Source organism: Letharia columbiana (genome assembly GCF_014066305.1).
Source record: "Letharia columbiana isolate WasteWater2 chromosome Unknown Sc0000004_s0, whole genome shotgun sequence".
NCBI classification, from domain to species: Eukaryota; Fungi; Ascomycota; class Lecanoromycetes; order Lecanorales; family Parmeliaceae; genus Letharia; species Letharia columbiana.
Window position 1 is genome coordinate 57,304 of NW_023501040.1, and position 13,884 is coordinate 71,187.

General features: G+C 50.9%; 6 protein-coding genes across 6 annotated transcripts; 2 read left to right on the forward strand and 4 right to left on the reverse strand.

Moving 5' to 3' along the window:
* Positions 1 to 1,045: 1,045 nt before the first annotated feature.
* Positions 1,046 to 2,852, reverse strand: HO173_002024 (uncharacterized protein; the record flags this gene model as incomplete). Its single annotated transcript, XM_037303960.1, has 2 exons — positions 1,046 to 2,012; positions 2,059 to 2,852. 2 exons carry the CDS (start codon positions 2,850 to 2,852, stop codon positions 1,046 to 1,048), a joined length of 1,761 nt encoding a protein of 586 aa, XP_037168755.1.
* Positions 2,853 to 3,417: 565 nt separating this feature from the next.
* Positions 3,418 to 5,207, reverse strand: HO173_002025 (uncharacterized protein; the record flags this gene model as incomplete). The annotated part of the gene is made up of 2 exons (XM_037303961.1): positions 3,418 to 3,717; positions 3,768 to 5,207. 2 exons carry the CDS (start codon positions 5,205 to 5,207, stop codon positions 3,418 to 3,420), a joined length of 1,740 nt encoding a protein of 579 aa, XP_037168756.1.
* Positions 5,208 to 5,568: 361 nt separating this feature from the next.
* Positions 5,569 to 7,813, reverse strand: HO173_002026 (uncharacterized protein; the record flags this gene model as incomplete). The annotated part of the gene is made up of 4 exons (XM_037303962.1): positions 5,569 to 6,210; positions 6,262 to 6,328; positions 6,393 to 7,297; positions 7,346 to 7,813. 4 exons carry the CDS (start codon positions 7,811 to 7,813, stop codon positions 5,569 to 5,571), a joined length of 2,082 nt encoding a protein of 693 aa, XP_037168757.1.
* A 419-nt stretch (positions 7,814 to 8,232) lies between these two features.
* HO173_002027 (uncharacterized protein) lies at positions 8,233 to 8,963 on the reverse strand (the record flags this gene model as incomplete). The annotated part of the gene is made up of 3 exons (XM_037303963.1): positions 8,233 to 8,385; positions 8,442 to 8,791; positions 8,933 to 8,963. The coding sequence occupies 3 exons, from the start codon at positions 8,961 to 8,963 to the stop codon at positions 8,233 to 8,235; spliced, it is 534 nt and encodes a 177-aa protein (XP_037168758.1).
* A 655-nt stretch (positions 8,964 to 9,618) lies between these two features.
* On the forward strand, positions 9,619 to 11,780 carry HO173_002028 (uncharacterized protein; the record flags this gene model as incomplete). Its single annotated transcript, XM_037303964.1, has 5 exons — positions 9,619 to 9,628; positions 9,692 to 9,820; positions 9,896 to 10,131; positions 10,187 to 10,464; positions 10,529 to 11,780. 5 exons carry the CDS (start codon positions 9,619 to 9,621, stop codon positions 11,778 to 11,780), a joined length of 1,905 nt encoding a protein of 634 aa, XP_037168759.1.
* A 1,389-nt stretch (positions 11,781 to 13,169) lies between these two features.
* Positions 13,170 to 13,788, forward strand: HO173_002029 (uncharacterized protein; the record flags this gene model as incomplete). Its single annotated transcript, XM_037303965.1, has 3 exons — positions 13,170 to 13,304; positions 13,361 to 13,624; positions 13,726 to 13,788. 3 exons carry the CDS (start codon positions 13,170 to 13,172, stop codon positions 13,786 to 13,788), a joined length of 462 nt encoding a protein of 153 aa, XP_037168760.1.
* Between the last annotated feature and the right edge of the window lie 96 nt (positions 13,789 to 13,884).

Consider the following 13,884-nt stretch of genomic DNA (forward strand, 5'->3'; position numbering starts at 1 on the left):
CACATGCCTGCTCCGGCGAAGCAAGTATCATTGGCGAATCGCCGCTTTTACCAATTCGTGGTCAGGATCCTGCGTAACCTCCCCCACTGCCTCACGAGTACGGCGATGAGCCTGCAGGTGGATAGCAGAGCCAAAGGAGCCTGGGACTGACAAAAGAGATGGATTTTTGTTATATTCTGTCAGCCGCTCGCCCTTCAACATGCATCACAGTCTTCTCGAAGCATCATTTGGCCTGATCCTCATTCACGATTACGGTGTCTTCTAATCCCTCGATGACCCAGTCTTCCTCTTCGAAAAGTCCGCCACTTGAGCCTACTCGGCGAACAAGTTGTCATTCGATGCTCCTTTTGGAACACCTCGTGACACTATCCTCCGCTTCGAAGATTGTATCACCTACACCGCCCTTCCCACAATGGATTTTTGTGATCAGCATCAGCAAAGGCGTTAGGCTTAGACATGGCTTGCGCGCCAGCATAGATCTACCTTCCGGTCGATGCAGTCGCGTAAACCTCTAGGCAACCTCTGGGGTTGGTGCAGGCATTCCCGGGCGTCGAAGGACCACATTACCCGGCGTGAGAGAACCCTTCGTGGGGACAGGAACCATGTGAGAGAATGTAGCGAAAGTCATGCATGCAGGGCTAAAACCCTTGATGAAGCTGTAGAAGTCCTGCGCGGCGCCAGAAAAAAGTGATAGTTTCAACAACTTTTTCTTGAATATCATTCATTTGTAGATGGTTCTCACCCTCTATGGAATTGCAACAGTCCTACATTTGAGATGTGGTGCCAGGAAAAAGTGATAATTTCCACGAACTTTTCCGTCGTTTCATATCTGCAATTGAATTCTTTTGATGCGTTTAATCCTTTCTACTCAATATCCTCTGATAGGAAGAGTCATCTTATACTGGTCGATATCGACAAAACTATGCGTAAATGAGCAGAAAGCGAGCTTTCTCCTGCTGTGATTTGGAATTCTCTCTAGCATGACTTTTGCTACGTTTTCTTACAGAGTCATGCTGAGCACTTACGACCTTGTGCATCACATTTTTCAACCTCTCTCGCCCTTGTCTTCGCTCCTCCCCGGACAAGCCCTCAAACACTGCACCAACTCCCCCGCCTTCGCCCGCGAGAAGGCCTGTCCTTTATCATCAACCCCGATGGCTAGCAGAACCTCGTCGTCCAGATACCCCACGTGCATATCCTGCGCTTCATCTCCTCCGTCTTTCGCTGCCCTCGGCTGCCTTCCCCAAGCATAAGAAATACTGACCGTGTACGTGAAATAGGCCCAGTAGTCCTTGCCGCGGTACGGCTCCGTTGCATTGGCAGCTGTTTTCTTCGTCATGGCGACGATCTTGGCGTTGGCAGGATCATCATCCCAATTCTCGCTCGCGGGCCATCCTGAAGCCGTCTCATTACCCATCAGAACCGGGTGCTGGCTGATGCCTAGCATCTCAAATGGCGGCGTAGCAGACCAGACCATAAAGTAGCGCTCATAGCGTAATGGAAGCTTGAGCCAATTAGGAAATTTGCGGTGCACAATAGCGAAGAAGACGGTGTTGTCTGGTTTGGCTTTGCAGTCATAGTCGAAACGATTGCAGAGCACAAGACGAAGAGAGTTGGTTGCTTGATGCCAAGTGCCTCCTCTCTTCATCTTATCTGGTTCCTCGGCATCGGTGAGATCACGCAGACACGGCTGCTCGAAGGGATCCGTCAGATTGGTCGTGGTTAAGCCATTTCCAAGGAGCTTGGCAAAGGTGCGTCCTCTGGGTCCGCCACGAGGGTTGGAGAGATCGTAGTGGATATAGGACTCGCCACTAGAAGGGAAAAAGAGGAACCAGTTCTTTTCGATTTGTGAGCGGGTATTGGCGGGGTTGCGAGTCAGCTCTGTGAGAGTTGGGTAGGACTTCAGAGGACCAAGGGAAGGTCGTTTGGGGGAAGACGTGAGAAGCTTTTGGAGGGGCGAGTGCAGGGTGCGAAGATCTATGATCCAAAGGCCGAAACAAGCGTAGCGGGATCTGTAGAACGTCAGTATTGTGTTGAAAAGCTAGGAGGGGGCCATACTGGGTGTTGACCATCATCAAGGGCTCGCCTTTGCCGCTCCAGAAGATCCGAGGATCGTGGAAGCCCGGGATGTCAACATAGGGCATGAATTTCCCTTCACATCTCTCTGCCGGCGTTGGTGGCACACTAAGGGTCACTGGTGATGAGACACAGCGCATCCCACCGCCAGGACCGACGTGTCGAAGGTCGTCCTCCGTACACCGCTTCTCCCTTGGCCTTGAATTTTCGCCGGATCCAATGTAGCAGACATTAGCCTCGCACAGCACATTCTCTTGGTGATTGCCGTCTGTGACGATCCTGCTCACGATCAAATACTGGTTTTTCGACCAGTATGGCAGTGCGATGACGGTCGGATTCCAGAACACTCTGGATTCCGGCTTCAGCGAACCTGGTGGGATCTGCGAGATGTTCTGGACGATGTCAGGTAAGCGTATATGGCCTGTGTATTTGTTGGCGTCAATGGGGCATCTGAAGAGGTGTTCGAGATTGGGATCGAGCCCTGGTCGCCATAATTTCGAGGTGCTCTTATCATCGTTCAATGCCTCCTCGTGTCTGTGGTAGCTGTAGTAGTATTGATTGGGTGGCGAAAGATGATTGTATGAGGAATTGGCGATGGGTAGGGGGTTCTGCAGGCCTGAGATTGGTACATGAATGCCTTGTGGAGGAGCAGGCGCTGGGTGGAGGACGAATGATGGCAACGAGGTTGGAATGGGCAATGCACGGTAGGAGATGATGAGGGTCACGAAGACAATGGCGGGTAAAAGAAAGCGTCGTAACGGCGGTAAATAGATCATCTTGGTTTGTGAGAAAGCATGTGTTCTGGATATGGAAGGTTCCAACGTTGCCGAGTGCACAGATGGATGTGTTTATGGCGCTTGGCAGCACGAAGACATCAGTTTTAAGACGGTGCGCTGATTCTTCCTTGGGATGCAACTCACAAATCGTCATGTTGGACGTAGTGTTATGGAACAGAATGTCTGCTGCAAAGAGCCTTCTCAAGGGCATTTTCCCCCTGGACGCAGGGATTCTTCTTGATCCTAGACCATAACAATGACAGTCTTCGAGCTCCATGGCATTCACAACACCCACCGTCGGTTCGGCCATTGACCACTAGATATTCTATGCTCAGCTGTGTATGGGGCCTAAGATGCTTCATACATATAGATCGTAGCCCTTTGACGTCGTAATACGTTGAAATTTAGGCCAGCTAATGAAAGCATTTTACTCACTGGCTGTTCCCTCTCTTGCAGTCCATTAATCCTACACCAAAACGCCATCAACGCCTTCGCTATGATCGTCATCCCTTTTGTCCCGGCATGTCTATGTCTAACGCCATATTCCCAAACTACAAGGATTATACTACCTCGCATGATCGTCTTCGTCCTCCGACTCCTCGTCCTCCTCACTGCCCTCCTCTTCATCCCAACCCTCCGACTCGAGATTTGCCCCACGTATTCCGAAGGTCATCAGGAATCCGATAAAGGTTATACCGCCAAAGACGCCGAATGCTACGGCTTCGCCCTTGGGTTCTACATGAGTCCCGAGTGAGAAAAGACCACCAGCGAAAAAAGGGCCTACAGCTCGGCCGGCTGCGGATAGAGTCTGGGCGAGGCCATTGAGCGTGCCGAGGACGGAATGGTTGGGAGCGGAGTTGGTAATCTTGGACGAAGGGTAAGCTTGGTCAATGAAGACAACAGTGGGACATATACCAACAGAAGAAAGCTCGTCAAGCAGCCCACAGCAGCCAGCGACTTCACTAAGAGTATGAATCCCAGCTCGACCCACAACCATGCCTTGCCGGTAGAGATCCCTCCATCTCCATTCTTGCTGTCCTTGTACCCCACCCACGGCGTCAGTATGAATGCTAAAGCCATGGCCGCCATGCAGCTTCTGTAAGTCACCCGGTTCCCCAACTTCTCTCGCAGCCTGCCAAAGAAGCCAAGCTGAAACACAATGGTTGCGGCACTCGCGAAAGCCAGCGAGAACCCGATGTCTTTAGGGGAAAGGTTTCGGCCTCTTGGAGGGGCAGCTTGGCCAAAGATAGGGTAGAGCGAGTTGTAAGAGATGTTAGAGAGCTGAAAAATGAGATATGTGGACATGAGTAGTAAGGTGTCTCTATTTAAGATCTGAGAGTGTGTGAGATCTGTGGTATGGTGTGGTATCATTTCCGGAATCGAGGTCTGGGACCCGGAATCCGAATCAGAGTCTTCTTCATCTTCATCCTCATTGGTAGCATCGCCATCGATGTGTAAAGGTCGCTTGTGATTGATACTTGGTATCCGGAGGTAGCTGGGTCGGCTCGAGCTTGCGAACTGCCAGACCCAGCTGAAGAGGTTGCCCACTCGCTTTCCCAGTGGCGGCAGGTCCCTAGCTTCGTCAAGACTCTCTTCCAAGAAAACCATCGTCACTATCATGTCGACTATAAGGACGGCCGCTGAAAGCAGGTTGGGCTTCAGGTATGGATAAGGATCTTCCTTCGAGAAATGTGCGTTCTTGGAAACTAGCAGCCCCCCCACAACAGGTCCCGTGATTCCACCCAAGCCATATATGACCGGCAAATATATGAAAGCCCGAGACTGATTGCTTCGGTCTGTGATCTCCCCCAGGCATGTAGACACCACGCCCTGGTTCCCATTCACGAGCCCCATTAACACCTGTACAATTACTGCCTGCCATAGTGTTTTGCAGAACCCGAAAGCAACAAAGCATGCAGCGCTGAGCAGTGTTCCTGTCAGCACCACAGGTTTTCTTCCAATTCTATCTGACAGCCATCCCCAAAAGAAATTTGTAGCGAATTGTGCCAAGGCGAAGGAGGAGGCTACGAGCCCAACGTAGAGTCCAACCTGCCCGGGATCGACGTCTCCGAATGTGGCTACCATTTGTGGTAGGTAGGGCCCAATGGAGTTCAGGGCGGTCTGCTCGGAGAGGGAGATGACCGCCAAGACAAAGAGCTGCCTGATGGGGAGAGGTGACCCTTCATGGTTGGAACCCTTAGACCCCGTTCGGGCATGATGAGGCCCGTCGTGGGACGAAGTCCTGGAAGTGTCTGATGGCGGCTGACCTTTGGATTTGGGGGGAGGAGTGGGGAAGGTCTGGTAGTGAGTGGTTGAGGACTTTCGCTGCGTAGTGCCGTTATTCGGGCGTCCCATCGCAGGAAATGAACACGACGGTGTATGTCATAAGCGACAGTGAGTAACTCTGAATAACAAGTAAGGAACAATCATGGATAAAGCGAGGTTCTCCCCACACAGCAAAGCGAGAGGAAAATTAAGTCTACAACAGTACAGACTCCGAGCTTCACGCTAACACAAGCTCGATAAGATCTACGCTTGTCCCAATTCAGATCACTCTATCAGATCCGACTTGGCAGACCGAAGACTGGTAACTCTGACTTCGAATGCGAATTCTTTTGTCGTACTCAACAACCAATGAGAGATGTAAAGTGGCAATGACATTTTCATTCTCTATTGTACAAAGCTTCTAGTCCGACAGACGATCGATCATATTCAATTAGACGAGGAGATCTCCCTTCACTGCACCCTCCTTCTCCCAAAATATCTTCTTCAGCTTTCTCTCTTTCTCGTCTTCTATATACTTGTCAAAGTTCTTCTGTTCAGGATTAAAGACCTTGCCTTGATATACTTCGTGCGGCAGGAAAGCGCATCTATCCTCCACGCCAGCAAGATATCTGCAAACATGCATGTGCAGGAAAATAGCAACTCGCTGGTTCCCTTGCACTGTCAATCTCCACTTCGGGGGGGCCGCGGTGTCGTCGTAGAAGAAGTCAAGGCCCTCCGAGTCGTCAACGCTCGTATCAAGCCAGCCGGAGGTGTCGAGCCAGAACACCGCCTTGTCTCCATCAGCTCTAAGCTTGGCGACTGCGTTCTGAGTAGCTTGTTCAAGCTGACCCCGCAACGGTCTCATCACGAAGATGGGAATCGCTGCTGGCGCTATGCTCGAAACCATTCCAGGAGTCCCACTCCTCTCGCTTTGCAGAATGGATGGGTGTTTGGGATAGGCTAGTCCTCGTATCGCTTTGATCAGGGAGACGTATGTCGTCTCAAAGCTTTCAGAGAGGTCCCATAGAGTCTTGTTGTGATCAGATGCATGGTCGTTGAAAGAGATATCGTCTGAATCACCAAGGTTAATCACCTGTCGTGAGTTTAGTCAAGGTTTTCGGGGTGCTTGACAAGGGTCTTTTACCAAGACGTCTGGTACGTAAGCACTGAACATCCACGGATGTTCGAAGTATGCTGAGCCATAGGGACCACTGCGTATTCGATCAGTCCTCCGTCAGTGCATTAACATTGGGCAGATCTTGCCTGCGAAAAAACACATCTCCCATACCAGCTGATTCGCCAGAGCCGCTAATGCAATCTGGCGTTAGGCACATTCCATCGACACCAATTCCAACATGATCAGCCCCAAACATCTCCCCCAGCAAGTACTCCCAGCCCATGACACCAGATAGCAAGCCGTCCGCGCCTCCCGTACGCCTGCCCCGTTGCTTTCCGGTCAAAGAGCCCGGTGAGTCCGTGATAACTTCAAGTAGCTTTTTCCGATCTTGATTGGCGAATGGAATATTGTCGTCTTCGGCAATATCGCTGGCCTTCTGTCGACCACTTTTGGTAGTACCATCTTCCTCAATGTCATTCAGTCCAGTCCTATGCCTTTCTCCTACTTGATCGTTCTCCGCGTTCAGCAGATCCTCGTTCACGTAGTCCTCGCTGAGCAAAGACCCAGCCACTTTGACGAGCTTGCCTCCTTTGCTGAGCCAAAGACCTTCCAATTCCACGACGCCCATCCCATGGTCATCAGTCATTGGGGCGACAACGCGGACATGGTGCTCTATTCTCTCGTCCAGGCCATTGGAGCTGATAGTGACTAGCGATGACGAATTTGGCAGAAGAATGTATTCTTGGTCATCGACCTCGGCCAGCAAGGAGACAGGCGGTGCAGCTTTGTCGCCGGGGACTGGGTGGAATGAGTAATGCTTGCGATGACCATGCACTAGCAGTGTTGATGCTTCTGGGATACTGCTTAGTGTGCTTGACTCTTGCTCTGGCGCATTATGAAGGGCCAGGAGCAGAGAAGTGGTATTCTTGACGGAAATGTCAAAGTAGACTCCTACAGAAGGTCTATAAGCTATTCCGTCGCTATCAGAGTATCTTTGGTAGTTACCTGGAAATGTTCCATCTCTGCGTAATCTATTGGGCGTAGACGTCCAGCGGCCAACGTACTGCAACACGTCAATGACAAGACTATTTGTGTCTTGTTGCCGACTCACATGGATCTTCGGATTCGCGGCCGGGTAGAATTGATAGTCATGCATTCTCCTCTCGTGCAAGAAGTCCCTGCCTAAGCCACTGGCCCCAAGCTTGACAACATTCATCTCCTCACTGCCTCCGTTGAACCACCATAGAGCCAACGCAATAACCATGAGTAGAAGCCATACGGGCTTGCTCGCAAACAGACGCTTGAAGCGGTACCCATTGTGTTTGCGATAACACGATCTAATCGTGCGGCGAGGGGCGAATGACTCTGGGGTTTCGTCAATCGTTGGCGCTTTGAGACCTGCAGAGTAGTAGGGAGAGTATGCTGTTCTGGCGAACGGGGTATCTCCAGGAGTAGGGTATGGAGTGATGAAACGACTCGTAGGCGGTGGAGTGCTCCGAGCTGATTGGCGCGGTGAGCCAGTGAGATCTGTCAAGGTAAGGTGGAGTTTTGGACGACTGCGAAAAGGTGGCTGCGACATGGCCCTGAAATTCTTATTCTCCTCCTATCGAAAGCCTCTTGTAAGATGAGCGTCTTCAGGTTAAGATTTTCGTGTGTCATGCGAACCAAGCGTCGTTGCGTTTGGTTGTGTTGACGAGACCCCGCACGCATGGCATGAGCGACTACCTAGGCAAGTAGGTGCGGTCGCTCAAACCTCATCGTCGATCCGTCAATTCAAAGGCCAGTTAAATTCATCTTCTGAGCGTCTAGTAAGAAGATATATTCAGGGTATCACACGCGACGCAATGCATGTCTAGAAGCTGGACGAGGAGAATAACTCCCTTGACGTTGCCATCAAAATGGGTCCTGACGCATACCTAACTTCGACCTACCTATCTTCGACCTGCCTACCTGTCACCGGTCTTGAGGACTTCAAGAGCACCACTATCATCAATTCTACTATTGGGCAGCGAATAATGCCAGATACACTCCCCATCCCATTCCTACTAAGCTTCCAACAACCGTCTTCCTCTCCACGGGTATGAACAAGTGCTGCACTAGATTAACGGCCGGCCAGAGCTTATAGCCCGCTTTCATGACGGGCCACATTTGCTAGCATGCAATTATCAGCAAATGCATGCATCTACACTTAGAGCACCACCACATACCTCCCTCACCGCCATCCAGCATTCCTTTAATGGCACGCCCCTCAATGCCCTACTACCTCCGACATACGCCGCGACATTGACCACCGCCGAAATCGTTTGATCGAGCCCAAGCTTGATCAGCGTGTTCCGCACATTCAACCTCTTCTCCACCTCCACACCCTTGCCCCCGTCATCCACATTCATTTTCTTGAGAGTGTACCCGGGGAATTTCTTTTCGATATACTGCTGCCAAAGGTAGTTGGGAGGCGTCGAGAGCAGGGTGTAGAGGAGAAGAGCTGGGATATTTGGCGGAGGCGAAGACGTGAAATACTGAGCAATAAGGAGTGAGCAGAGAGTAAGGACGGTGGATTCTGCGTCGATTTTCTAGTCAGCATTGCTTCTTTGAGGCAAAGTCCAGAGTCGCAAGACAAATTTTGGGGAGTAGGGAAGGTCAAATTGCGCGACTCAGTCTCAGTACCAAGTACGAAGGATCATGTCCAAAATGTACGTACGAAGGGTCGCGTTAATGATTGGTGGGACCATCTTGACGGAGATATGTGTGAGAGTGAGATTTTGCTCAAAAGAAAGCGCAAAGCAGGAGGCCTGGGGTATCACTGAGTCTAGTCTCCAGGTAACCCAGAGCTTCTCCCAAGGCGAATGGTTTCAATGGCGCGTTTGGCTCGCTTATTGCGGCTCTTAGATTCACCCCCGGATGCAATTCCCTAGCAAATGCAATCTTTCGTTCCACACCATCTGATTAAAACCTTGAAAAAACAGATTATGAAGCGTAGAATACGATTTCTAAAGCTTCACGGGTTCTTCAAATCGAAGTCGTACTGATAAAGTTATATAACGATCGACTTGTAGTACGATTTTGGTGAGACGCAGACAATTAAGGGACCGGACTTATCGGACATTGCATCTGCCAGGGGATTGCATCCGGGGTTGAAACTAAAGTATGCAGGAATTGGGGAAGCCGAGGTCTGGCAGGAAACGGCGTAGCTTAAGCCCGGCGGCATGGGAAAAGGTGTGGGGGAGATGGAGCTGATGTTGTGCGTGTCATTGTAACATCCGGTCTTTCATATCGTATATATCCCTTGCAAATCTATCATCAATCTATCTTCGTCTGTCTACACTTGCTCGTATGCAATCAGCCAGCAGGACATCGTCCGTGTGATGCGGTAGAAATCATATTATCATGGCTTTAGGTAGATACATATGTCTTCCCTGATGGGACCCCAACAGCATCTGACACGTTGACTCCATCACAGCTACCACAGCCGCCATTGCTGCAGGCACGACAGCAGCAGCAGCCTACTTAGACGCCAAGTTCCATCTCAGCAAAGACATCCGCCAGTTGCGGATGCTCAGCAGTGCGGAGCGCGAGACCACAAGAGCTAGTACAGAAACCCTCCCTCATTGGCATCCCCTGCCAACAGCTCTCGTTGGCTGACCCTGTAATCCTCTCGTCACAGTCAAAACCAAACGCCTATCCTGCCTCTACTTCTTCGAAGAAGCCGTCCGCGACTACCCCGACGCTGAGGCTATCTGGTCGCGTGAGGGAATATTCACTTGGAAAGAGACACATACCAAGACTTGCCAATATGCTGCATATTTCCTTGAGCTGGGTGTCAGACCTGGCGAGCTGGTGGCCTTTTATTTACAGAACTCGCCTGAGTTCGTCTTTGCGTGGTTGGGATTATGGGCCATTGTACGCTTTTGAGGGCTTTTAAGAACAGAAACGTCTGATTGACTGACTGTGGTAGGGATGTGCACCGGCCATGATCAATTTCAATTTATCCGAAGATGCCTTGATACATTGTTTGAAGCTTTCGGGCGCCAAGATAGTAGTGGTTGATGAAGAGGAGAAGGTGAGGACCAGGATTGATGGTGAGAAGCAGAGGATAGAGGAGCTTGGCATGCAGACCATCGTGCTGTCTAGGGAGTTGAAGAGCTCCATAGCTGCAAAGACTGCACAAAGACCTGATGACAGCTATCGAGAAGGCCTCAAAGCCAGCTTCCCAAGTGTACTGTTTTACACCAGGTGAGATCGAGACATTCCACGCCACAAAATTGGCGTCAGGACTCGCTGACGAGGAGTTCATCAGTGGGACGACCGGTCTGCCCAAAGGCGCATCATTTCCCACCAGTCGAATGCACCTCGCGGGTGCCAGGCGTGCAAATTATTGTGACCAGCGCCCCGGTCCTGGTGGAGACAGATGGTACGTCTGCATGCCGATGTACCATGGGACGGGTGGAATCGCGGCAATGACGTGCATGATGGCCGGTGTCTCCCTCGCCATTGGTAAAGGCTTTTCAGTCAGTAACTTTTGGCGTGATGTCCGAGATTCGGAGTCGACCTTCTTCGCGTATGTGGGGGAGACGGCACGCTACCTCCTCGCTGCACCCCCGTCGCCATTGGATAAAGAGCACAAGGTCCGTTGTATGTGGGGCAATGGATTGAGACCCGACGTGTGGCTTCCTTTCCGTGAGCGCTTTGGTGTACCGGAAGTGGCCGAGTTCTTCAATAGCTCTGAGGGTATGTTGTCTTTGTTCGTCTGGAACCGAGGAAATTATTCTGTCGATTGTGTTGGCCATCATGGAGCGTTGATGAGACTTGTAACGAGGGATACATTCGCGCCCGTAGCCATCGACCATGAGACGAACGAAATCATCAGAAACCCAAAGACAGGCTTTGCAACACGAAATAGCTACAATGAGGGCGGCGAGATTCTTGTCAGATTGTCCGATGAATCGCTCTTTCCGGGGTACTGGAATAACCCTGAGGCAACAAAGAAGAAACTCGATCGGGATGTGTTCAGAAAGGGAGATCTGTATTACAGATCGGGCGACGCCCTGAGAAGGACTGATGACGGAAGATGGCTCTTCATGGACCGCTTAGGGGATACGTATCGATGGAAGAGCGAGAACGTCAGCACTGCCGAGGTCGCAGAGGTGATTGGCAAATTCCCCGGCGTCTTCGAGGCCAACGTGTATGGAGTTGAGATACCCAGGCATGAGGGCAGAGCAGGGTGTGCTGCTCTTAGCATAGCGCCTGAACATCGGAAGAATTTCGATTGGAGGGGACTTGCATCACATGCGAGGAAACAGTTGCCAGGATATGCGGTACCTGTCTTTGTGAGAGTGCTAGGTGGAGAAGTTGGCGGGGCAGCGAGTCATAACAACAAGCAAAACAAGGTTGCTTTGCGAGCAGAAGGGATCGACCCGAGCAAGAAGGGCTCAAAGGTAATGGGTGGTGGAGGAGATGAAAATTACTGGATGTCCCCAAAAAGCGATAAGTTTGTCCGCTTCGAAGATAAGGACTGGCGCAATCTAGTGGGAGGGACAGCTAGGCTTTGAGAAATGTTGTGTCAATGTGCATATAGCATGTGGTAATGTGTAAGGGAATATTGAGCCCATGAGTCTGTGGTGCACTCTTCTGTTGAAGGAACCCGAAAGTGTCGACCAGCTATCAAAGTCTCGTCCACATAAGACCAACTTCAACTTTACGCCGTTCTATATCGGGGCGCGTGCATTGCCTCGATGATCTGTACGATCCAGAGATTAGCATGTGCAATGACGACTTTGCGACGTAATTAACGTGAATTTTGAATGGCCCTCAGTGATCTTGGTGTAACAATGTGTAATCATTCCCCGGAGGAAAATCATTTACTATCTAGTGCTTGTGTTTTGTAATCATTGGGCAGGAAAGGTATCTGGACTAGGCGGACGGACCTTCCTGCATTCCATCCATGCAAAGGCAACCACGTTGATGGATGCTTGGTGCATCGCGAGCACATTCAGTGATAATCTTGAAACGATCGGCCAGGTACCTAATGCGATCCTGGTCAGCAGGCGAGAAAGAGACTCGATGAGAAAACGAGCTGGGCACGCAGAGGAAGGTCAGAATATGTAAGATTGAATATCATACAACTTTCTCCGTATCGAGCCTCCGGCGAGAGGTTCACGGGCAAAGAGTCAATCGCAAATTATAACATCATAGTGTAGAGCAGAGAGCCAAAGAATAGAGTAGTCAAGTATCATACCTCCATCACACTCTTCAATTGTAGGCCCGAGCTATCGCGAGTCGGATAGGCGAGCTTGAGCCTGTAGTCTTGAGCACGGAACATCTCTTATAGATCTCACATCCTTGACCGGTCACTGGCGGCGCCTTCAAATCTTCCGCCTGTGACTGCATCTGCTTGCCTGCGGCGAGGACTCGGAATACGCCGGTCTTACTTTAGTCGGCATATTAAGTCGGCGGTCGTGGAGGATCACTCGCGTCTCGCAGAGTGATTTGGTGCAGGCATTTTCTGTTGATAACCGTGTAAAGAGCGCAGGCGAGTTCTTTTCAATGGTGTTGGAGGCAGAGGAGGACGCAGCGCCCAGTGCAACAGGTACCGTACCTCATCTTGGAGGGTTTTGTCATCGTGTACCGGTAGTAATGAGAGTTTTAGTATCTGCGCGCACTCGCATAAGCATTCAAGAAGATACGAAAAATGTGCTTGGTCTAAGATGTTTGAAATCGCACTTCGAGAAATTGAATGATCTGCAAGCCTGCAAAGTAAGGCGCTAAGCTAGCGCCAAATTTTAGCCGAGCTGCCCACCAAAGTTGACTCGCAACTCAGCATCGGTGATCGATTTTTACAACATCCTCTTTACAATCAGATCTACCTGTGAGTTATCCTTGATCCACTATATCACCGGGAGCACTGTCACTGACTCTAAATCCCTACAGTCACCGCCGGCATGGCAGAAAACGCAGACATCGAGATCAAAGCCTCACAGTGGAGGTTGGTCGAGGTCGGCCGCGTCGTGCTCTTTACCCACGGTCAATACACTGGACGCTTAGCAGTCATCGTTGAGATCATAGATCACAAGCGTGTACGTCTCGGCACCCGAGCCTTCCTCCCACTTGCTTGGCCTGACGTTCAGAACAGGCATTGGTCGATGGACCATCCAAGAAAGAAAATGCAGCTGTCCCTCGTCAGTCCGTCGCACTGAACAACCTTATCATCACTCCTATCGTCATTGAAAAGCTACCACGAGCCGCTGGGAGAGGTGCGGTTGCGAGAGCATGGGAGAAGAGAGAGGTTGAGAAGAAGTGGGATGAGAGTGCGTGGGCAAAGAGGCGGGAGCAGAGGGAGAAGAGACGTAATCTTTCGGATTTCGATCGATTCAAGGTCCTGAGGTTGAAGAAACAGGTACGCGAGTCCCGAGCATGCGCATGGTCCCTTGGTGTCTGAAGACGGTTGCTCTATTCCACATGACGGCAGGACTACCTGGCTAATTGCATTCTTTCTAGGCACGTTTCGAAGTTCGCAAGGCACACGCAAACGTCCGAGCTTCGGCAAAGTCGTCATCGTGAATAGAGGTTCTTTGTGCGGGAAGCGGGGAGCAAATGTCTAAGCTTTACTATTGCGGAGGGGTGGATGCTCTATGCTAGGACTGAGAGTCGAGTAGC